The sequence below is a fragment of the Myotis myotis genome, unplaced genomic scaffold, assembly GCF_014108235.1.
Source record: "Myotis myotis isolate mMyoMyo1 unplaced genomic scaffold, mMyoMyo1.p scaffold_m19_p_10, whole genome shotgun sequence".
In the NCBI taxonomy this organism is placed as follows: domain Eukaryota; kingdom Metazoa; phylum Chordata; class Mammalia; order Chiroptera; family Vespertilionidae; genus Myotis; species Myotis myotis.
Genome location: NW_023416314.1, coordinates 1,047,786 through 1,070,490, shown reverse-complemented (window position 1 = coordinate 1,070,490; position 22,705 = coordinate 1,047,786). Strand labels below are relative to the sequence as shown.

Below are 22,705 nucleotides of genomic sequence, written 5' to 3'. Positions count from 1 at the left end.
TCACTCTCGCCCTGACCAGTTTGGCTCGGTGGATAGAGCGTCAGCCTGTGGACTCAAGGGTCCCAGGTTCGATTCCGGTCAAGGGCATGTACCTTGGTTGCGGGCACATCCCCAGTAGGGAGTGTGCAAGAGGCAGCTGGTCGATGTTTCTAACTCTCTATCCCTCTCCCTTCCTCTCTGTAAAAAAATCAATAAAATATATTTAAAATATATATTTTTTTTTTTTTTAATTTTTTCACTTTAAAACATTCTCTCCAATCATCCCCCTGAGGGGAAGGCCCGCCTTCCCAAGGCTGATCCCTCCAGCCTGCTTTCGTGCCTCATCAGGACGTCAGCCCCTTCTCTATCTCCCGTCTCTCCCTTGACTTCCACATCCCTGTGTGGCTTTCTGACTTGTTTTCCTTTACAGCCATGTCTCTTCATTCATTCACTCTGACTTCTAATCTTTTGAAACTGCCCCAGCTAATGTTTCCATATTGCCGACTTAACGTCCCCATCCTTAACTGACTTCTCTTTAGTGTAAGGCAGCTGAACCACCCCCCCGAAATCCTGCCCTGGGCTCCTGGTTTTTCTTCCCACCTCTATTCCATCAGTCCAGAAGTTTTACTTCTCAGGCCTCCCCGGGCACCTTAGACAGTTTTTCAAGCGCCACGTCCCTACTACATGTTTTCTTCCCGTCATGCTCAGCTTATAAAGTTTCAACTCTGTCGTAGGCAGTCGTCCAGGTAGACATCCATTCAACCTTCTCCAGGGCAGCAGCACGCCGAATCCGATACTGCTGTCTGCACTGCAACCTCTTCAGATCCCGGCTCTGCCATTCATCGCTACGCGGCCATTTATCAGATGAGGACACCACCCAATTTACAGCTTTCTTTATATCAAAATGCCTGGCACACCGGGAATCCTCAGTAAACGTGGTTTTGTTCCTCCTATCTGCATAGTTTCCCGCGGCTGGTTAGGGAGTTGGGGGAATAGGATTCCAATCCTGTTAAGAGGACGAGGGGGAACCGGAATTCCAGCTAAAGAAAGGCTCTGCCCCGGACTTGACATGTTTGGCCAGGAGCCTCTCTGGCTTTGTAGAGCGTTCGAGTTGGCCTGAAAGGGTCAGCGCAAGCCCTCATTCCCTAAGTTCTCCAAAGCGCTAGCACCTTGGGCGGGAGAGTGGAGGCGGGTCCGGGGTGCCGCTCGGCGCACGCACCTCTCCTCCGCTCGCCGTCTTCCGGCTCCGGGCGGCGGGGCGGAAGCGTGGAGGACGGGTCCAGAGAGCCGCAGGACGCATGCGCCTCCTCTCCCTTCGCCGTCTTCCGGCTCCGGGCGGCGGGGCGGAAGCGTGGAGGACGGGTCCAGAGAGCCGCAGGACGCATGCGCCTCCTCTCCCTTCGCCGTCTTCCGGCTCCGGGCGGCGGGGCGGAAGCGTGGAGGACGACGGGTCCAGAGAGCCGCAGGACGCATGCGCCTCCTCTCCCTTTGCCGTCTTCCGGCTCCGGGCGGCGGGGCGGAGAGTGGGGGTGGGTCCAGAGAGCCTCAGGGCGCATGCGCTGCATTCCGGCTCCGAGCGACTGCCCCAAGAAGTGCCTGCTCCCCCGGGAATCCTGGGTTCTCCTCGAAGACTCTCGCCCTTTCGTGCCCACTCTCCTCTGTGGCTGAAGAAGCTACATTCACCAGCTGGATTCCAGAAGGGCCGTGGGACATCTAAATATCGTGGGCCGGCGCGAGGAGGACGGCCTGACCTTGGACGCGGAGCGGGGTCCTTCGGCGGGTCCTTGCAAGGGTGACATTCAGCCGGAGGTTCGGGCTGCAGTGTCCCTCCCGGCGCCATGGCCCAGTTTGTCCGGAACCTCGCGGAGAAGGCCCCCGCGCTGGTGAACGGTGAGCGCAGCGGAGCCTGCCCTGGCGGTGGGCGCCGAGGGCCCGCGGGCCGCCGCTGCCCTGGGGTCGGATATGGGGAGCGTGGCTCTGTGGGGACATCGGGGAAAGGGGGCCGCGGTGTGGGAAAGGACGAAGGGGCCTCGTCAGCCTGTCCGCTTGGCGTCTGCAGAAGTCCTTCAGGCTGCGTGAGTTATTGAACGTTGGCTTTGCTTTCTGTACTGGCCAGCTTCTGGGAGGGTTTTTTAAATGCATATTTTTAATGGTTCCAGAGAGAGAGACATCGGTGATGAGAGGCTCATTGACTGGCTGCTTCCCGCACGCCCCGCACCGCGGTCGGACCTGCAGCCCTGCCTGTGCCTGACCGGGATGCCCTCCTGGTTCGTAGGTCGGTGCTCAGCCGCGGAGCCACGCCAGCTCTGGGAGGATTTTTAGGTGGCATTGGTTTCAGGGACGAGGATCCCTGCCCCAGTGAGCATACAAACGGCTGTAAGCCAGGCTGACTCCCGCAGCGTCGCACTCACGGGTGTTCCTGTTTGAAGAAGCGGCGGCACCCGGGGCCCCGCGCGGGGTCTGCGCTCCCGCCGCGCGCTGGCGGCCAGCGGCGCGCTGTCCCCGGGGCGAGGCCGCTTCTCGGATGCGCGTGTCCCGTCCGCGCTGAGCGCGGATCTGAGGAGCTGGCGCGCACACTGGATTATGAAATGCGAATAGGTTTTTAAAATACACTGTTATTGGTATTTTCTGCTCTTCTCCCTTGCCTCTCCTCCATCGGCAGACAAGCCGTGAGGGATGGAAGGCCTTCCGGCGGCAGGCACTGTCAGTAGCAGCAGTTCTGCTCGTTATGTACACAGTCCACACATCTCCCAAAGCGCTACAGGTTTACATAAGTGAAAGAAGGAGCAAGGGTTTCATTCTTTGGACTTCGGATGATATGAGGCAAAATTTTTTAAGTTTCAAGTGGCTTTCAGATCATTTAGATTGTGTGTGTTGGTGAAATGCAAACGAATTTTAATAAAATCTAAAAATAAAGGCAGTACAAAAATAACTTTATCATGAAATAGGTAAATTTTTTACTATTTTGAATAATTGGAAGATAATGGTGGCTATTCTTGCAAAAGTACTCAGAAAGGAGAAGTCAAATGGGGTCAGAATGTGAACGTGAAAATATATTTGCTTTATAATATGGCTCAGCTTATTAAATGTGAATGTTAAATGTCTAATTAAAATTACTGTATCTGTTAATTCTCTTGGAGGACAAAGAATCTTACAAATTAATGTTAGCATTAACTTTCCCCCACAAAGTTCAGAGTATCCTTTTTTTCCCTTTTTACTAAGCTTGATACTTTATTTGGATTTCACCCTTTTCTACTTTAAATATATTTTTATTCACTTCAGAGAGGAAGGGAGAGGGAGAGATAGCAACATCAATGAGAGAGAAGCATTGATCCGCTGCCTCCTGCACACCGCACACTGGGATTGAGTCCGCAACCCAGGCGTGTGCCCTGACCTGGAATCGAACCCTGGACCCTTCAGTCTGCAGGCCGATGCTCTATCCACTGAGCCACACCGGCCAGGGCTCACCCATTCTTTCTTTTTTTTATTAATCTTTTTGTTACAAGAGCCAATCCAGGGTGCCGCATTGCATTTTGTCAATCTCCCTACCTCCTGTGGTGTGACAGTTTTCCAGTCTTTCCTTACCTTTCATGACTTTGACAGTGTTAAGGTATCTGTAAGTATGTGTGTGTATCCTGTAAGGATGGTCTCCTATCTAGAGGTGTCTAATGTTTTTCTCATGGTCAGTCTGGAGCTATGGGTTTTGAGAAAGAATCCCACAGAAGTGAAGTGCATCTGATCACAGGATGCATGTGATACCCACGTCACGTCCATGGAGAAATGAGGTTTCCTCGCTTGGAGAAGGTGATGTTCCCTAGGTCTCTTCACTGTAGGTACTTTTCCCTGTCCATACGCTATTGTTCACAAGCAAGTAACAGTCTAGCCCATGGTCTAAGGCAGGGGTGGGCAACCTTGTTTCTGCCGAGGGCCATTGGAATACTTATAAACTGCTTTATTAGATCAAACATGTCATTAACTCACCCCTAATGCATTGGCAGGGCCAAAACAAATGATTTTGAGGGCCTATATGGTCTGGGTCAGACGTTCCCACCCCTGGAGTAGGGGCTGGGGGTAGCTGTGCCATCAGCAGGGAGTCCATCTCCTGGATGAGGAAGTACCTACATACATGTAAATGGAATTCTGAGAAAGATTTGTCTCTTTCCCGTTCATTTACCTGCTCAATCGCTTATTGTATGGACTCTGCATTTACTTCATACTCCATACCTCCAGAAGTATGTTCTTTATGTTGTGCTCAGGTTGTTGCAGCTGTGACCGTTGAGAACTCTTCAGGTTGGCACCTCTGTCCTGACTGCCCCCTTTACTTCCTGGTACTAAAAGATGCCTCAGGCTCATTTTTTACTTTCCTTGCCCGAGCCTTAGAATCAGCCATTTCTCCAAGGAGCCCCTAGTTCCTTTTTATTGGACAATGTTTTTTTGAAACTAAAAGCTAGGCACTAGATATATTCCTTGCTATTAAATTATATCATTGTTCTAGGCCCTCTTGGTGAACAAGGGTATGTGTGTACACACTAAACCTTGTGTACACATGCATGTATATAACTAGAGGCCCAGTGCACGGGTAGGGTCCCTAGGCCTGGCCAGTGATCAGGGCCAATCGGTGGGGTGATTGGGGGACCTCCTGCTGGCACCTGTCTTGACTGGCACCACCCTCTCACCGGCCCCAACCTGGGGGCAGCTTCTGCATTGAGCGTCTGCCCCCTGGTGGTCAGTGCTTGTCATAGCAAGCAGTCTTTCCGCAGTTTGGTCGATTTGCATATTAGGGTTTTATTATATAGGATTGTTTCTGTATGCATATGTTAAACATAAATTCATATGAATGTCTCCAACTCTCATCCAGTAACGTGGGATTTATTCTTGCTTTGCTTTTCTAGCTGTAACTTTTCTCCTAAAGAACACTGTTTGTGTACAGTGTACTGATTTTTTTTTTTAAGGATGAAATTAAAGATTAAATTTTAAAGAGTTACACAGACTTTGTACTTTTTTAAAAAATGTTTTTATTGATTTTTAAAGAGAGAGGGAGGGAGAGGGAGAGAAACATAATCAGCTGCTTCACACCCCCTAGTGGGGATGTGCGCTGACTGGGAATCAAACCAGCCACCTATCGGTGCACAGGACGATGCCCACCAACTGCCACACTGGCCAGGACGGACTCTGCACATTCTGACAGCCCCATCTTCGGGCGTTTATCGTTGTATTCAGAGCCATCACCAAGAACTTTGTGTCTCCTTAAAGTTCCCATTGTCCTGGCTGCTAGTTGTTTGGAGCATTGTCCCAACACACCAAGGTTGCAGGTTTCATCACGGTCAGGGCACATGCAGGAATCAACCAACGAATGCATAAATAGTGGAGCAACAAATCGGTGTTTCCTCTCTCTCTTCCCCCTCCCTCTCCCTTTCCCTCCTTCTCTCCCTTGCTCCATAAAATCAGTTTTAAAAAATATTTGCCCATAGCCTTAAGCACAGAGGATGAAGGAAATAGTAATTCTAAGAGTAGTGAAATACTAAACACAGGCAATTAATAATAGAAAAAGTACTAGAAGCTTTGAGTCTATCTTTGAACAATAGACACTCTGTGGATGTTCATGCATTTGTGCTTTTATTACATTTGTCTTGTAATTTTTTTTTTTTAATAAGTTGCCTTCCTCTTGATGAAATCACTACCATAGTCTTATATCTACACACTGGTTGTTAAAAATCTTCTTTTCCTGAAATAATAAATACTTTGAGGAATTGGTAATAGATTTGAGTTTTGGCAGCTCTTAACAATACAAGTAGGTTTTATTTTTATTATTTGTAATGTTTCAAAGGAGGATCAACTGTGCTTTTGTAATAGATTTAGTCCATCACGTATTGATAAGGATACCAAAAATGGATGCTAATGTACAATTCCATCTGGATTTATGGCCAGTATTGTGACAAGTTTTGTGTTTTTTTTTTAATATATTTCTTTATTGATTTCAGAGAGAAAGGGAGAAGGAGAGAGAGAGAGAAACATCAATGATGAGAGAATCATTGAAGGGCTGCCTCCTGCACACCCCCCACTGGGGATCGAGCCCGCAACCCAGGCATGTGCCCTTGGCCGGAATCAAACCTGGGACCCTTCAGTCCACAGGCTGACGCTCTATCCACTGAGCCAAGCTGGCCAGGGCACAAGTTTTAATCTTATTCTGAAGGATGCCATTCTGCATAGCTCCTTTCCTCCCCAACTGTACCTCTTCCCTCCACATTTTCTGTTCTCTCTACCAAGAAAGTGTTACATTACTGCTGTTCTCTTGTTTTTCAGTCCAACTTCTAATAACTTTACAGATAACTAGATTTGCCATCCTACATTTTATTATATGTAAATTGTCCCTTCAACCTGGAAGTTCGACTAGGGAGCGGGGCTGGTCAGCCAATTGCTTGCAGCCCCCCCCCTGATCGGCTCCCCACCAACCCCGATCAGGGGCAGGGTTGGCCAGCCAACCTCCCATGTCCCCTCCCTGCCTGTGCACAAATTTGTGCACCAGGCCTCTAATTCATAAATAAATAAAGTAACAGTACTTGCTGCCCACTGGTGAAGTCTGGCAAAATTGAATGCTTCCTGCCTGATTGAACTTCCTTGTGACAAAGGTGTTCTGCATCTTTAAAAGGCCCTTATGACCAGGGAGCCGCCTTGACCTTCACGCCGGCGCACATTTGATGCAGCCGTGAGTGGCTGTGATGCCTGAATAAACGTGTGTCCAGCCCGTACATCTGCTGCTTTCGGTCTCTGGTGAGTTCATCCTGTTGTGTTTGTTCTGTTTTCCAGCTGCTGTGACTTACTCGAAGCCTCGATTGGCCACATTTTGGCACTATGCCAAGGTTGAGCTGATTCCTCCAACCCCTGCTGAGATCCCTACAGCTATTCAGAGCTTCAAAAAAATAGTCCGGAGTGCTCAGACGGGTAGCTTCAAACAGCTCACCGTTAAGGTAACTCTGTGCTAAATGAAAACGTCTGGCCCTGGCCAGGTGGCTCAGTTGGTTGGTGCGTCATCCAGTACACCAAAGAGATGCGGGTGCCATCTTCAGTTGGGGTGCAAACAGGAGGCAGCCAATCGATATTTCTCTCTCTGCAATCAATTTTTTTTTTTAAATATCCTCAGGTGAGGGTTAATTAATTAACTAATAGCATATGCATAACAGAAAATGTCTTCCCTTGGGATTTTTCTGATTGTTTTGATTAATACATGTATTTCCCAGTAAGGCTGAAAGTAACATAATGAGAGATAATCTCTTGACTGCTGATTGATTGGGCTGTTCTGTATCTTACTTTTCTATTGCTGTAACAAAGAAGTGAGTGTTTTTCTGGGCAGCATTTTTCTCTTCCTGTTTTGGTGAGTGCGCTAACATAGAAGGGCTTACTTTGCTCGCTCTACTTGTCTTCATCTGTAGTCGGAACTATTCTCAATTTGGTGAAAAGATCTCTTAGAATATATCACAAGCAGGTAGCTAACATTCACATGAAGGATAAAAATATCAAAACCTAACAAGCATATAATATGCTATAAAGGATTATTGAATTGTGTGAAGATAAAATTAAAAATTATAAGAATTTGAAACTTGTGTTTTATTTTTTTCTAGTATATTTTTATTTCAGTGAGGAAGGGAAAGGGAAAGAGAGACAGAAACATTAATGATGACAAAAAACCATTGATTGGCTGCCTCCTGCATGCCCCACACTGGGGATCGAACCCTAACCCAGGTTGGGGAATTGATCCATGACCTCCTAGTTCATAGGTGGACGCTCAACCACTGAGCCAGGCCAGCCAGGCTGGAACTTGTGTTTTATGTTTGCTTGCGTGATTGAAGCATAGGACAAAAAACCCTAAATAACTAAATTATTGCTGACTTAAGAAACTACATCCTGGAAAATACGGATATTTTTTTCAGGAAATTTCCAGTATTTCTGATCTAATTTGAAGGGGAAGGGTATTTTTTTCAATTAGAGTTTCAAGATCCATATTTGCACTTACATATAATAGTGCTTTCTGGAACTATCTATTTTTCTCTTCAAGGCAGTAAAACACTGATTTGTGAAACTGAATAATTACTAAATACAAGAGTTAAGGCAAATAATAAGTGCATAAAAATGATGTCTAAAGGAGAAGAACCGAGTCTTTTATTTTTCAGCAGATTTTTCTCTATCAGAAATGTCTGTTCAGAGACTTGCCTTCTTCCCATAGCCATCCTTTCATGAATGCCCTGTCTTAATGTGTCAGCTATTTCCAGGATGTGGGTTGTTGTGGAGCTCATAAAGTGTCTCATAAACTAATAATGAAAGTGTTAAGTCAGTTGAGATCTTTAAAGGCTGCTTAAAAGAATTTATAAGCTCTGAACTACTTACCTTACATAACTGATTTCAGGGCTTCTCAGCAGTTGAACAACATCAGTCATTCTTGACTTTGACTAAAACTGCTCTGATTTTATGTCATCCTTATGTTCTCTGCCACTTAATCCTATAAAATAATAGTTTTAAATGTGTAACAAAAAGATGTACATTAAAGTTTATGCTTCCTTTTTTGTCTCCCCCCCCCCCCCCCCCCCCAGGAAGCTCTGCTGAATGGGTTGGTGGCCACTGAGGTGTGGATGTGGTTTTATGTCGGCGAGATCATCGGCAAGCGCAGCATCATTGGCTATAATGTTTGAAAACCAGTCTTTACCGTCTGGGATTTTTTTTGGTTTATTATTTGAATATTCTTGGACCATGAGTGATCAGAACGGTATTTGAATAAAAAGAGATGTCAAAATCAGTGTTTTCTGTATCAGACAACTGCATGGGAAGGTCATAATTTCTCTTGATATTTGGTTGGATTGTGTTTTGCTTTAATAATAATTAATACAGCTCTAAATACATGTCTTTGTTTACCCTGAAATATGGAAAGCATCCAAGTGAATATACCAACCTGGTACATAATATTTATGAGGATAACATTTTAATTTGAAGGTGGCAAATACGACATTTTACTTCCAGAAAAGTTGAAGAAAAGGCCTTGAGAAAATGAGAATTTGCTGCAGTAGGAGAAATAGTTAACTTGTATTAGAGTTAAACCAGTAGTTAAAGGATAAAATTTGGATTGTTTCTCTTTGCTGAAGTCAGAGGAAGACCTTTTGACAACCCCTATGTCTATAAATATTGGGGTATTTGATGGGGTATTTTTTTTCTTTATGACATCTTTAACACTAAGACAGTGGGTAAGAACCATGACCAACATTTGTAATCTAATCTTGATATCTATATCATTATTAATCTATCTCATTTTATGATTTTTAGAACCTGTCTTTGCTAAAATACTCTATGGATATTTAAACAAGTTTATAATTTAGTATCATCCATGGATCTGAAAAGTATGTTATGTCCTAAAATAACTAGAAGTGAATAGTTATCAGTCTATCATCTTAAGCCATAGTATTGAGGATATAGGAGAGACATTATAATCATTCATTGGCTTTTTTTTTGGGGGGGGGGGGGGGTCTTTGAATGGCTCACTGGTACCTTCTGAATCCATTATAACTCCTGCAGCCCCTGCAAAACATGCAGTACCAGCTGCTGATAACCAAAGCATCACGCTCACAATGTAGCATTCACCCCTTACTAGTATTCATGTTTATCCTGTCAGCCCCAAATGTACCCACTGCAATTAGAACACTGCTGCTTTAGCTTTATAAGTGACTAGAGGCCCGGTGCACAAATTCATGCATGGGTGGGGTCCCTCGGCCTGGCTGGCAATCAAGGCCTATGTGGGGAGGGGGGGGCAGCCGCTGGGAGGGACCGCAGGAGGTTGGCTGGCCATTTTGGGGGTGGGAGGGAAGCTGCAGGAGGTTGGCCAGCCAGGAGGAAGGGCCTTGGGAGGTTGGCTGGGGGAGCGCACTGACCACCAGGGGGCAGCTCCTACATTGAGCTTCTGAACCCCCTGGTGGTCAGTGTGTGTCATGGCAACTGGTCAACCGGTTGTAACAGTCACTTAGGCTTTATATAGATAAATTGTCCATTGCTGGGATATAAAGCAATGTCTAACACTACTTGTACAATAGATAGCAGATGGTCCAAATTGAAACTACCTCTTTTCAAAAAGCACTCCATAACTTTTTATCCTCACCTGAGGATATGGGATATTTTTTCCATTGACTTTTTTTTTTTTAACTTGATTTTAGCAAGAGAGGAAGGGAGAAAGATATAGAGATAGAAACATCGATGAGAGGGGAACATTGGTTGGCTTCCTCCTGCAAACCTCTACTGGGGATCAAGCCCATACCCGGGCATGTGCCCTTACTGGAAATCAAACCCATGACCTTTTGGTTCATGCATGGGTTGACGCTCAACCACTGAACCACACTGGCCAGCCTCCATTGATTTTGAGAGTGGAAGAGAGTAACATTGATATAAGAGAGACATGTCAGTTGGAAATCTCTGATCAGGGATCCAACCTGCAACCTAGGTATGTGCCCTGACTGAGAATCAAACCTGTGACCTTTTGGTGTATGGGATGATGCTCCAACCAACTGAGCCACACTGGCAGAGCACATTCAATATCTTAAACATTCATAGCAGAAGACTAAAAAGACATTGACTACTACAGTAGTGGTGATCTTTATGAGTTTCTCTATTTCATGTAATATTAAAATTAACTAAAAAACTTGATTTTATATGTAACTAAGTGGCCCAGTGCATGGACTTGTGCACATTGAAAGGAAATTAACTAGAAGAAATATTTTAATATCGCTATTCGCCCTTTATAATAGAAGTATCAACCAAATTCACGATTAACAATGACAGATTGAAACATATGCGATTGGCGCCAGCAAGAGCTTTATATGTATCGCACATGCGCGAGTCAACATCTATTTTTAAATTGTGCATGTCATATGTACCAGCCGTCAGTCACTTAGCCTTTTATATACAGAGATGTGATATTTTTATTTTTAAAAAAATGTTTTTATTGATTTCAGAGAGGTAGGGAGAGAAAGAAACATCAGTGATCACGAAGAATCACTGATTGGCTGCCTCCTGCCCACCCCCTAATGAGGATCGAGCCCGTAACCCGGGCATGTGCCCTTGACTGAAATCAACCTGGGACCCTGCAGTCTGCAGGCCAACGCTCCATCCACTGAGCTAAGCTGGCCAGGGCTGTGTGTTTTTAAACCACATGGTCACCCCAGAAAGTTTTCAGAATGAACATTTACTACTCACTCCACTGTTGGCTTCCTCCTCCTTTGCCCTAACAGCTCTCCTCTGATGTACGGTGGCGAATCCTGCAGGTACAGAATTTTCATAGGTTAAGATGGCAGTGGCTCTTCCAGGTGGCCATTTCACAGCCGGTTCCTTTTTGGCTTCCTAAGCCCCAAGGGTACTGTCTTCTAGTGGAGAAGTGAAGGCTGTCTCACTGAACTGGTGTGTGCCAAGAGTTCACAGCAATGGCTCAGGCCTCAGAAATGCATTGTGCACCTCAAAGCCCTGGTACTGTGCTAAGTGGTGGAGGCATTCGTGACCAAAACTATACATGTAACTATTTCACAAGAGTGGTCAGCTGGGACATGATTAAGTGTGCAGTTAGTCACATGACATGCTGTCCTCAGGCGAGTGCTTGAAAGGGGCTAACCCAGACTTGAGAAGGGTGCTCAAGAGACTGTTAAAAGAACTGATCATGGAAGGACCCCAGGAAAGGAAGATTAGTCAGAAGCATGACACCGGCAGGCGGAGCAGCCTGTGTGGAAGTCTGCACATGGAGGTTCTGAAAGAAGGCAAGCATGGCTGAATGCCAGGTACAGAAGAGAGTAGTGAGACCAGAGATGCTGGAGACCAGGGCATGAAGTACACGTGCTATATGAAAGAGTGGATTTTTAAAATAAGGACAGTGACTGGAATGCCATCGGAGGACTGACAAAGCACAATCCCTACCTGTTTCTGTAGTCTTAACAGCAACTGGCGATTCAATCCAGGTCACAAACTGGATAGAAACCTGCTTGGGGTACATGAAGTGGCCTGCGTTTTCCTCACTGTATAGAAACAGATACTCCGTAGTAGACATCATGAGAGAGAGTGTAGTTGCTCAAGTTCAAGCCAGTTAGGCAAATAGTCACTATGGTCCAAAGGTATAATTCCTACGGAAATCACTATAGAAAAATAAATTTTTTAACAATATTTCAACAGTGAAGACTTTTCTGTTTATTTCTTTATTGTTAATCCTCACCCAAGGATACATTTTTTCCATTGATTTTGAAAGGGGGAGAGAGAGAAACATTGATGTGAGAAAGACATCGATCAGCAAAGCTCTTTTATGAGGTTTTCATTTATAAGGCCACATTGAATGTGAAACTGTCCACATTGCATGCTTAATCTTGTGCATGCAAGATTATTCTCAGCATTATTCTCCTTGGATACGTTTCCACTCATTTCTTCCATGCCTAAGTATTGGTTCTGCCATGATTTCTAAGGATAGCTCAATACTATTTACCTTGTTAATCCTCACCCGAGGATATTCTTTCCATTGATTTTTCAGAGATAGTGGGAGGGAGGCAAAGAGAGAAAGAAACATCTATGTGAGGGAGGCACATGGATGGGTTGCCTCCCACATGCAACTCAATAGGATCAGGGATGGAACCTGCAACCCAGGTACGTGCACTTGACCAGGAATTGAACCTGCACCCCTTTGGTGTACAAGCTACACTCTAACCATTTAACCATACTGGCCAGGGCAATACTATTTACTTTTTTAATATTTCAATTTGTATAGTACTTTACCTTTTCAAAGCACTTGCACTGACTCATTTAGCCTTCAGACATCCTCTGAAGCTTGAGGGCTAAATGACAGACCCATTTAACAAGTTAGGAAACAAGCACAGAAACATGATTTAACTAGGATCCTGTGAGTTTTAAGCACTGGAACCACTAACGGCCAGGTGATGATCCCATGTTGTAGTTCCCCTGACTACTCCTGATATCTTCACAGTTCACTCTGTATTCCTGTATACTCTCAGTCCTGTCTTGCCCTACTATCAAGCCAGTTAAGTTTTATTGTCCCAACAGATGTCAGCTTACCTAATTTTTTTTAAATAAATCTTTATTGTTCAGATTATTACAGTTGTTCCTCTTTTTTCCCCCCATAGCTCCCCTCCACCCGGTTCCCACCCCACCCCATGCCCTTACCCCCCACCACTGTCCTCGTCCATAGGTGTACGATTTTGTCCAGTCTTTTCCCGCACCCCCTACACCCCTTTCCCCCCGAGAATTGTCAGCCCACTCGTTTTCTATGCCCCTGATTCGATTCTATTTACCAATTTATTCTGTGCGTCAGATTTTTTATTCACTTGACTTTTAGATTCACTTGTTGATAGATATGTATTTGTTGTCACTTTGTTGTTCATAATTTTTATCTTAACCTTTTTCTTCTTCCTCTTCTTAAAGAATACCCTTCAGCATTTCATATAATACTGGTTTGGTGGTGATGAACTCCTTTAGCTTTTTCTTATCTGTGAAGCTCTTTATCTGACCTTCAATTCTGAATGATAGCTCTGCTGGGTAATCTTGGTTGTAGGTTCTTGCTATTCATCACTTTGAATATTTCTTGCCACTCCCTTCTGGCCTGCATGGTTTCTGTTGATAAATCGTATGGGTACTCCCTTGTAAGTAACTAACTGTTTTTCTCTTGCTGCTTTTAAGATTCTCTCTTTGTCTTTTGCCCTTGGTATTTTCATTATGATGTGTCTTGGTGTGGTCCTCTTTGGATTCCTTTTGTTTGGGGTTCTCTGCGCTTCCTGGACTTGTAAGTCTGTTTCTTTCACCAGGTAGGGAAAGTTTTCTGTCATTATTTCTTCAAATAGGTTTTCAATATCTTACTCTCTTCTTCTGGCACCCCTATAATTCGGATGTTGGTATGCTTGAAGTTGTCCCAGAGGCTCCTTGCACTATCTTCATATTTTTGGATTCTTTTTTCTTTTTTCTTTTCCGGTTGGGTGTTTTTTGCTTCTTCGTATTTTAAATCTTTGGCTTGATTCTTGGGATCCTCTAGTCTGCTCTTGGATTTCTGTATATTATTCTTTATTTTAGTCAGTGTATGCTTAATTTCTAATTGGTCCTTTTTCATATCCTTGAAGGTCTCACTAAATTTCTCGGAGGTTTCTAGAAAATTCTTGAGTAACTTTATAACTGGCTTTGAACTCTATATCCAGTAGTTTGCTTTCCTCCATTTCTTTCATTTGTGACCTGTTTCTTCATCTCTGCATTTTGGCTGTTTCCCTGTGTTGATAGAGTGGCTTTGTGTGCTAGGTGTCCTATAGGGCCCAGTGGCTCAGCCTCCCCAATTATGTGAGAGGTGGACACTCTTGGTGCACCCTTTTGTGGGCTGTGTACACAGTCTTGTTGTAGTTAAACCTTGATTGCTGTTGGCATCACTGGGAGGAATTGACCTCCAGGCCAATTGGCTGTGAGGACCAGCTGTGTCTACAATGGAAGAGCTGCTGTGCAGGAGACACCCTTATGGGGCAGGACTTGCTTCAGTGGGGCTTTGGCGCTCACTGAGTCTGCCCCCTGAGTGTGTCTCTCATGAATGTGAAGAGTTGTAATCTGGATGGCCTCACTCTGACCACTGGGTAGACTGCCTCTTGGATCTCCAAGGAGGTGCAAAGTCAGCCACTGCCTGAAGCCACCCAGCAGGAGCTACAGAGAGATCTGCAGATTCCTCCTCTTTGTTTGGGGTTTGGAGGTGCCCAGATGAGGCACAGCTGTGAAGTAATGCAGGCTGCTGACAGACCTTATGCCTTCTTTCAGAAGCTCTGGGGTTCTCTGACTCAGCTACAGTTTGACAGGTTTTTAGGCAGAGAAAGGCCAGGCCATTCATATGCAAAAGCCTCTGTGTACAGCTTGGGTGGGGTTGTAAATTGGGTGGGGCAGGGTCTCAGGGAATCACCAGGGTGGAGCAAACCACAATGGCTGCCAGTCTGCTCTGCCTCGGAGCAGTCCTGGGGTCTGTGTCCCGCAGCCCCATGCAGGAACAAGGACCACTGCAAGCACCTCTGCGAGAAAGCCGCCCTCACGTTCCAGCCCAATGCCAGACTGTCCAGTTTCTCTCCATATGAGTCTGGGTCCCCAAATTCTTGCCCGAAACTGGAGTTCAAGCAGTCGGGCACTTGTATCTCCTGCCCAATTGAAAAAGACAACAGCGTACTCAGCTGCCAGCCCCTTTCACGCACACCTCTGTACCTCCACACTTCCACACCTCTGCACCTCCTACCAGACTCCGTGTGCTTTTCTCTTTCCCTCTAGTTGTAGAATTTCCACTCAGCCAGCCTTCCCGTGGTTCTAGATGATATTCATTTTGTCTTTTAGTTGTAGTTTTAATGTGGTTGTGCACGGCAGCAAATTCAGGTGTTTACCTATGCCGCCATCTTGGTTGTCTCAGCTTACCTAATCTTAATGTAAAGTGATATCTAGCTTTGTATGACTTAATATTTCCTAATTAGCAGAATATAAATTGCTAAAGTTGTGATCATTCTTGAGATGAATAAAGTTGCAATTCCTGCAGAGATTCCCTTAACAGATATTTACACTAGACCTGCTCACCAAATAAAAGACCCTGATACTAATGAAATACTGACCTGCAAGGCCTCAACAATCTGCCTTTGGTGTTGCCTTAATCTCTTTTGCTACCAACCACTGTTTCAACCACACAGCTAACCACTCCATAAATATTCCCAGGTTAACTGTCATTATCTGGTTATACTGAGGGGCAAAAGTAGGTTTACAGTTGTGAGTTCACGAAACAGCTTAAGTAATGATGGCTGATAATGTACCTACTTTTGCCCACCCCTGTATACCCTCTGTCCCTGATTGTTGGTAGTTTTCTACCAACCACTCTTCTTTATTTCTTGACAATTTTTTTTCTCCTATTCACTGCAAATCTAAACTGCTATCTTAATTATTGGCAATTTCAACATACATATGGGTCAGTGGATTTCAAAATATGGTCCCTGGACTGCAGCAGCAGCAGCATCACTAGAAAACTTAGAAATAAAAGCAATCACATTCTACCTAGAAACTCTGGGGATGGCATCTGGCAACCTGTTTTAATTAGTTTTTCATGTAATGCTGATTAATACTAAAGATTAAGGAACATTGACATAAATGATCCAATAGACTGGCTTCTCAGTTCCCTTAAAAGGTCCAATGACACCCTAGCTGGTTTGGCGTTGGCCTGTGGAATGAAGGGTCCTGGGTTCATTTCCGGACAGGGCACATGCTCAGGTTGTGGGCTCAATCCCCAGAGTGAGGCATGTAGGAGCAGCCAATCAATGATTCTCTCTCATCATTGATGTTTCTATCTCCCTCTCTCTTCCTCTCTGAAATCAATTAAAAAATCTATTTTTTAAGGTCCAATGATAACGTCCCACCTTCCTTGAGCATTCATTCCCATGTCATCACCAATCATTAACTACTCTGGACTCTGCCATGCATCCCTCTATCTGACCACCTATTATATTTCCAGCCTGTTCCCTCTGATATGGGAACCACATCAATTTGGAGTCATCGTGACCATTCATAAGCTGATACTACCATCTCCTTCACCACCTGGATGTCCTCTTTTTCTTCCTTAACCAACTTCTTTGTATACCATGATCAATCATGACCACTCTCCAATATACCCTCCACTTCTTTGCCTCTCACTCACTGTTGTACTCATTTGCCAAAACTACATCCTTGAGAGGCCACCCGTGAAGAGCAAGGGGTCCCGGCCCCACATCAGACCCCCAGCCCAGGGTCCCAAAGCTGGGAAGAGAAGTCCCCACTACAGGCTGTAAAGATCAATGGGGATTGTGGCTGAGGGACACGGAGGCTGCTAGAGACCCAGGTGTCCCTCTTAAAGGGCCAGTGCATGAACTTACTTGGACTCCCAGCAGCAAATGGCTTTGGGGGACCCAGACACTTATGGGGAAGAACTGGATTGTCTGGCATTGGAGGAGGAACTCAGAAGCAGCTTTCTCCCAGATGAGAGTGCTCACAGGGGTCATTGTTCCTGTGCTGGGACCTCCCCTGTCACAGGGCTTTATATGAGTCTACATCTGACCGGTGCACACTGTTTGCTCCACCCTGGGGATTCCCTGAGGCCCCTTCCCATCCAATTTGCAGCCCCACACAAGCTATTTGCAGCAGCGTTTCCATGTAAATATACTGTCCTGGCTTAGGCTTTAAACTTTGCTAAAATTCTCTCAAACAAGCTGCAGCTGGTGACAACATGCCCCAGACCTAAACCAGCAGTCGGACATCCCTCTCACAATCCAGGACTGCTGGCTACCAACCACTCGCCTGTCTGCCTCCCTGATTGCCCCTAACCACTTCTGCCTGCCAGCCGGATCACCCCCTAACCACTCCCCTGCCAGCCTGATCACCCCCTAACTACTCCCCTGCCAGCCCGATTGCCCCAACTGCCCTCCCCTGCCGGCCCGGTCTCCCCAACTGCCCTCCCCTGCCTACCCAGTTGCCCCCAACTGCCCTCCCTGCCAGCCTGGTTGCCCCTAACTGCCCTCCCTTGTGGCAGCCATCTTGTGACCACATGGGGTTGGCCATCTTGTGCGAGGGTGTGATGGTCCATTTGCATATTACTTCTTTATTATATAGGATAGGGTGGCCCCCCAAAATGTATACACACTTGACTCAGACATCAGACCCAACGAGTCACCACACGTTACCATATGTTCTAAGTCACTGCTGTATATTCCTTCCTGTGCACTGGGTCAAAATTGTGCCCCCATCACCTTTCCATCAAGTCAGGCCCACTCTGTTGGCTGAGAATGGTGACTGAGCTTTTTTCTAGTTTGCTAAGGGGAGGCGGGAAGCATTGTATTTTAGCAACTCTGGGCATAGAAGGGTCACTGAAGTGGCAGTGCAGGGATCTAACCACCACCATGTTGAGCAAAAGGGCACAGACCAAGACCACCAAGAAGCACCCGCAGTGGGAAACATCCAATTTGTTAGCCATGTTTGATCAATCACAGGTTCAGGAGTTTAACATGACTGATCAGAACAGAGATGGTTTCATTGACTAGGAAGATTTACATGATATGCTTGCCCCCATGGGGAAAGATCCAACCGATGAGTACCTAGATGCCATGATGAATGAGGCTCCAGGTCCCATACATCTCACCATGTTCCTCAGGATGTTTGGTGAGAATTAAACAGCACAGATCCAGAAGATATCATCAGAAATGCTTTCACTTGGGGAGAACCAAGATGGCGGCATAGGTTAACGCCGGAGTTTGCTGCTTTGAACAACTACTTCAAAAGTGAAACCAAAAAACGGAAGGGACATCACCCAGAACCACAGGAACGCTGGCTGAGTGGAAGTCCTACAACTAGGAGGAAAGAGAAACGCATACGGACACTCAGAGGAGGCGCAGTGCTGAAGTCAAATTCTGAGGTGCGGAGTGCGCGGAGCGGGCTGGCGGCGGAGGGCGCGGTTGGCGTTTTCAATCGGGAGGGAGTCGCAGACTCTGAGCTCCAGATACAGGCGAGTCTTTAGGGACCCAGACTCAAACGGGAGAAGCGGGACTGTCTGGCTTTGGTCAGAGTGAGTGCAGCTTTCTCTCTGAGCTTTGCAGCGGGTGCTGGGACTCAGAGAGGCAGAGCCCCTGGGGACAGGACTGAGAGCCGCCATAACTGCTCTCTCCGGCCCACCCTGTTGATCCTGTTCTACCCGCCCCGCCCAAGCCCTGCACAGAGGCATTTGCCGGATAGCCTCAGGCAAAGGCTAGATTAGCACCTCCCTAGAGGACAGAAGTTCTCTCACTACTGACACAGCTGATTCTCATAGCCACTTGGCCTAGAGGTCAAACCCTCCCTGGAATTAGCTACAACAATCAAGATTTAACTATAAGACTGCAAACAAAGACCACTAGGAGGTGCACCAAGGAAGCATAACAAAATGCGGAGACAAAGAAACAGGACAAAATTGTCAATGGAAGATATAGAGTTCAGAACCACACTTTTAAGGTCTCTTAAGAACTGTCTAGAAGCCGCCGATAAATGTAGTGAGATCCTCAAGAAATCTAATGAGACCCTCGATCTTATATTGGGGAACCAACTAGAAATTAAGCATACACGGACTGAAATAACGAATATTATACAGACTCCCGACAGCAGACCAGAGGAGCGCAAGAATCAAGTCAATGATTTGAAATGCGAGGAAGCAAAAAACACCCAACCGGAAAAGCAAAATGAAAAAAGAATCCAAAAATGCGAGGATAGTGTAAGGAGCCTCTGGGACAGCTTCAAGCGTACCAACATCAGAATTATAGGGGTGCCAGAAGATGAGAGAGAGCAAGATATTGAAAACCTATTTGAAGAAATAATGACAGAAAACTTCCCCCACCTGGTGAAAGAAATGGACTTACAGGTCCAAGAAGCGCGGAGAACCCCAAACAAAAGGAATCCAAAGAGGACCACACCAAGACACATCATCATTAAAATGCCAAGAGCAAAAGATAAAGAGAGAATCTTAAAAACAGCAAGAGGAAGAAACTCAGTTACCTACAAGGGAATACCCATACGACTGTCAGCTGATTTCTCAACAGAAACTTTGCAGGCCAGAAGGGAGTGGCAAGAAATATTCAAAGTGATGAATACCAAGAACCTACAACCAAGATTACTTTATCCAGCAAAGCTATCATTCAGAATTGAAGGTCAGATAAAGAGCTTCACGGATAAGGAAAAGCTAAAGGAGTTCATCACCACCAAACCAGGATTATATGAAATGCTGAAAGGTATCCTTTAAGAAGAGGAAGAGGAAGAAAAAGGTAAAGATACAAATTATGAACAACAAATATGCGTCTATCAACAAGTGAATCTAAGAATCAAGTGAATAAATAATCTGATGAACAGAATGAACTGTTGATTATAATAGAATCAGGGACATAGAAAGGGAATGGACTGACTATTCCTGGGGGGGAAAGGGGTGTGGGAGATGCGGGAAGAGACTGGACAAAAATCGTGCACCTATGGATGAGGACAGTGGGTGGGGAGTGAGGGCAGAGGGTGGGGCGGGAACTGGGAGGAGGGGAGTTATGGGGGGAAAAAAAGAGCAACAAATGTAATAATCTGAACAATAAAGATTTAATTTAAAAAAAATAAAATAAAATAAAATAAAAAAAAAAAAAAAGAAATGCTTTCACTTGCTTTGATGAAGAAGTGACTGGCACCATTCAGGGAAATTACCTGAGAGCTGCTGACAGCAATGGGAGGTAAGTGTATGGAGGAAGTGGAGGAGCTGTACAGACAAACGTCTATTGACAAAATGGGAAATTTCAATTACACTGAAATTACACAGGCATCTTTAAACATGGAGCAAAAGGCAAAGATGACTGAAAAGAACTCCAAATTCCAGCCAAATGTTTCTTGTCACCACTTTGGGTATTTCTAAGACTTTTTCTTGGAGTCTATAGCATGCCATAGATTTACAGTTTTTGCCTTCCTTTTTAAAAAAAATAAATATATTTTTATTGATTTCAAAGAGGAAGGGAGATGAGAGAGATAGAAGCATCAATGATGAGAGAGAATCATCAGTTGGCTGCCTCCTGCACATCCCCTACTGGGGATTGAGCCCGCAACCCAGGCATGTGCCCTTGACTGCCATCAAACCTGGGACCCTTTACTCCACAGGTCGATGATGGTCTATCCACTGAGCCAAACCAGCTAGGGCTACAGCTTTTGCCTCTCTTATGATATTTATTCTCAGTCATTTTGGGCACATGCATCTCTATAATCAGACTGGAAATGGGACTTTCTGTCATTTTCAGAATAGAAAATAGGGTAATTTAACTTACCAGCCGCCCCCATAATTTTTTCAAAGAAAGTTATTTACTCACTTTTTTCTGAGACATAATTAAACTTTATGGTTAAAAAAAAAAAAAAAAGTATAACTCTGGTCTCTGGCCCAGGCTTGGGCTGCGTGGAGGAGTTCTGCAATGCCCACCGGAGACTTTGACTCGAAGCCCAGCTGGGCCGACCAGGTAGGGGAGGTAGAGGATGACAAATGCGTCTCCAGCAAGCTCCTCCTTTGGCCACTGGCGACACGAGCCCAGAGCCCGAGCTGCTGCCAGGAGCTCCACTTCTGGTTCCCAAGGAGGTCATCAATGGGAACATCAAGACAGTAACCGAGTACAAGATAGATGAAGATGGCAAGAAGTTCAAGATTGTCCGCACCTTCAGAATCGAGACCCGGAAGGCCTCAAAGGCAGTTGCAAGGAGGAAGAACGGGAAGAGGTTTGGGAACTCGGAGTTTGACCCACCAGGACCCAATGTGGCCACCACTATGGTCAACGATGATGTGTCCATTTTTATCACCAGCAAGGAGGATCTGAACTGCCAGGAGGAGGAGGACCCAATGAACAAGCTCAAGGGCCAGAAGATCGTGTCCTGCCGTATCTGCAAGGTCAACCACTGGACCACCCGCTGTCCCTACAAGGACACGCTGGGGCCCATGCAGAAGGAGCTGGCTGAGAACTGGGCCTGTCCACCGGTGAGAAGGAGAAACTGCCTGGAGAGCTGGAGCCCGTGCAGGCGGCCCAGAACAAGACAGGGAAGTACGTGCCACCGAGCCTGCGGGATGGGGCCAGCTGCCGTGGGGAGTCCATGCAGCCCAACCGCAGAGCTGATGACAATGCCACCATCCGCGTCACCAACCTGTCAGAGGACACCCGTGAGACAGACCTGCAAGAGCTCTTTAGACCCTTTGGCTCCAGCTCCCGCATCTACTTGGCGAAGGACAAGACCACCGGCCAGTCCAAGGGCTTTGCCTTCATCAGCTTCCACCGCCGTGAGGACGCTGCCCGCACCATTGCCAGAGTGTCCGGCTTTGGCTATGACCACCTCATCCTCAACGTTGAGTGGGCTAAGCCATCCACCAACTAAACCAGCTGTTACTGCTGCTGCTGCTTGGCACCTGGCCCCAGGACCCTGTGGCAACAGAAGGCGACCTCCAAAAGCAGGGAACTCCAAGGGCAATAAAAGGCTCCAATTGCAAAAAAAAAAAAAGTATACACATTTCTACAGCTGATAGCTCAATTAACGTTTCTTTTAAGATTTAACCCATTGTAATTGATAATTATTCAAAGTGCATATACATTTTAGGGGCCACCCTGTATACTCTACTCTGCATTAACTAGGTTGTTCACGCTCCTTTTCAAAGCCAGTCCCTCCCCTCAATGTCTTTCCCCCCTTTCCTACATTATCAGCTTTTCCCTCTATTCTAGGGTTTCTATGAATGCATACACCTGCTATTATCGAGATTCTAGGCCAGGGGTGGGAAAACGTTTTGACTCGAGGGCCACAATGGGTTCTTAAACTGGACCGGAGGGCCGGAACAAAAGCATGGATGGAGTATTTGTGTGAACTAATATAAATTCAAAGTAAACATCATTACATAAAAGGGTACGGTCTTTTTTTTTTTTTTTAGTTTGATTCATTTCAAACGGCCGGATCCGGCCCGCGGGCCGTAGTGTGCCCACGGCTGTGCTAGACCATCTTTTACAAAATCATTTTTTGCAGCAAAACACCTCAGAATTTAGAGTATTTACTCACTGCCTCGGACCCCTGTTCTCTCTTGATTTACTCTAGTTAGTATTCGTGCCCACCACACCACCGACTGCTCTTTTCACATATTAAATGCAAGAGGCACTTTGAGCTTTCAACAGTATTTGACCGA

At 45.8% G+C, this 22,705-nt stretch overlaps 1 protein-coding gene and 2 pseudogenes across 1 annotated transcript; all 3 read left to right on the top strand.

Annotated features, from left to right (window-relative positions):
- Positions 1 to 1,567: 1,567 nt before the first annotated feature.
- Positions 1,568 to 8,768, top strand: ATP5MG (ATP synthase membrane subunit g). The gene is made up of 3 exons (XM_036324142.1): positions 1,568 to 1,869; positions 6,787 to 6,947; positions 8,565 to 8,768. Exons 1-3 carry the CDS (start codon positions 1,818 to 1,820, stop codon positions 8,661 to 8,663), a joined length of 312 nt encoding a protein of 103 aa, XP_036180035.1. The 5' UTR covers positions 1,568 to 1,817; the 3' UTR covers positions 8,664 to 8,768.
- An 8,850-nt stretch (positions 8,769 to 17,618) lies between these two features.
- On the top strand, positions 17,619 to 20,524 carry LOC118662602 (annotated as a pseudogene).
- Positions 20,525 to 20,951: 427 nt separating this feature from the next.
- LOC118662599 lies at positions 20,952 to 22,350 on the top strand (annotated as a pseudogene).
- Positions 22,351 to 22,705: the final 355 nt, after the last annotated feature.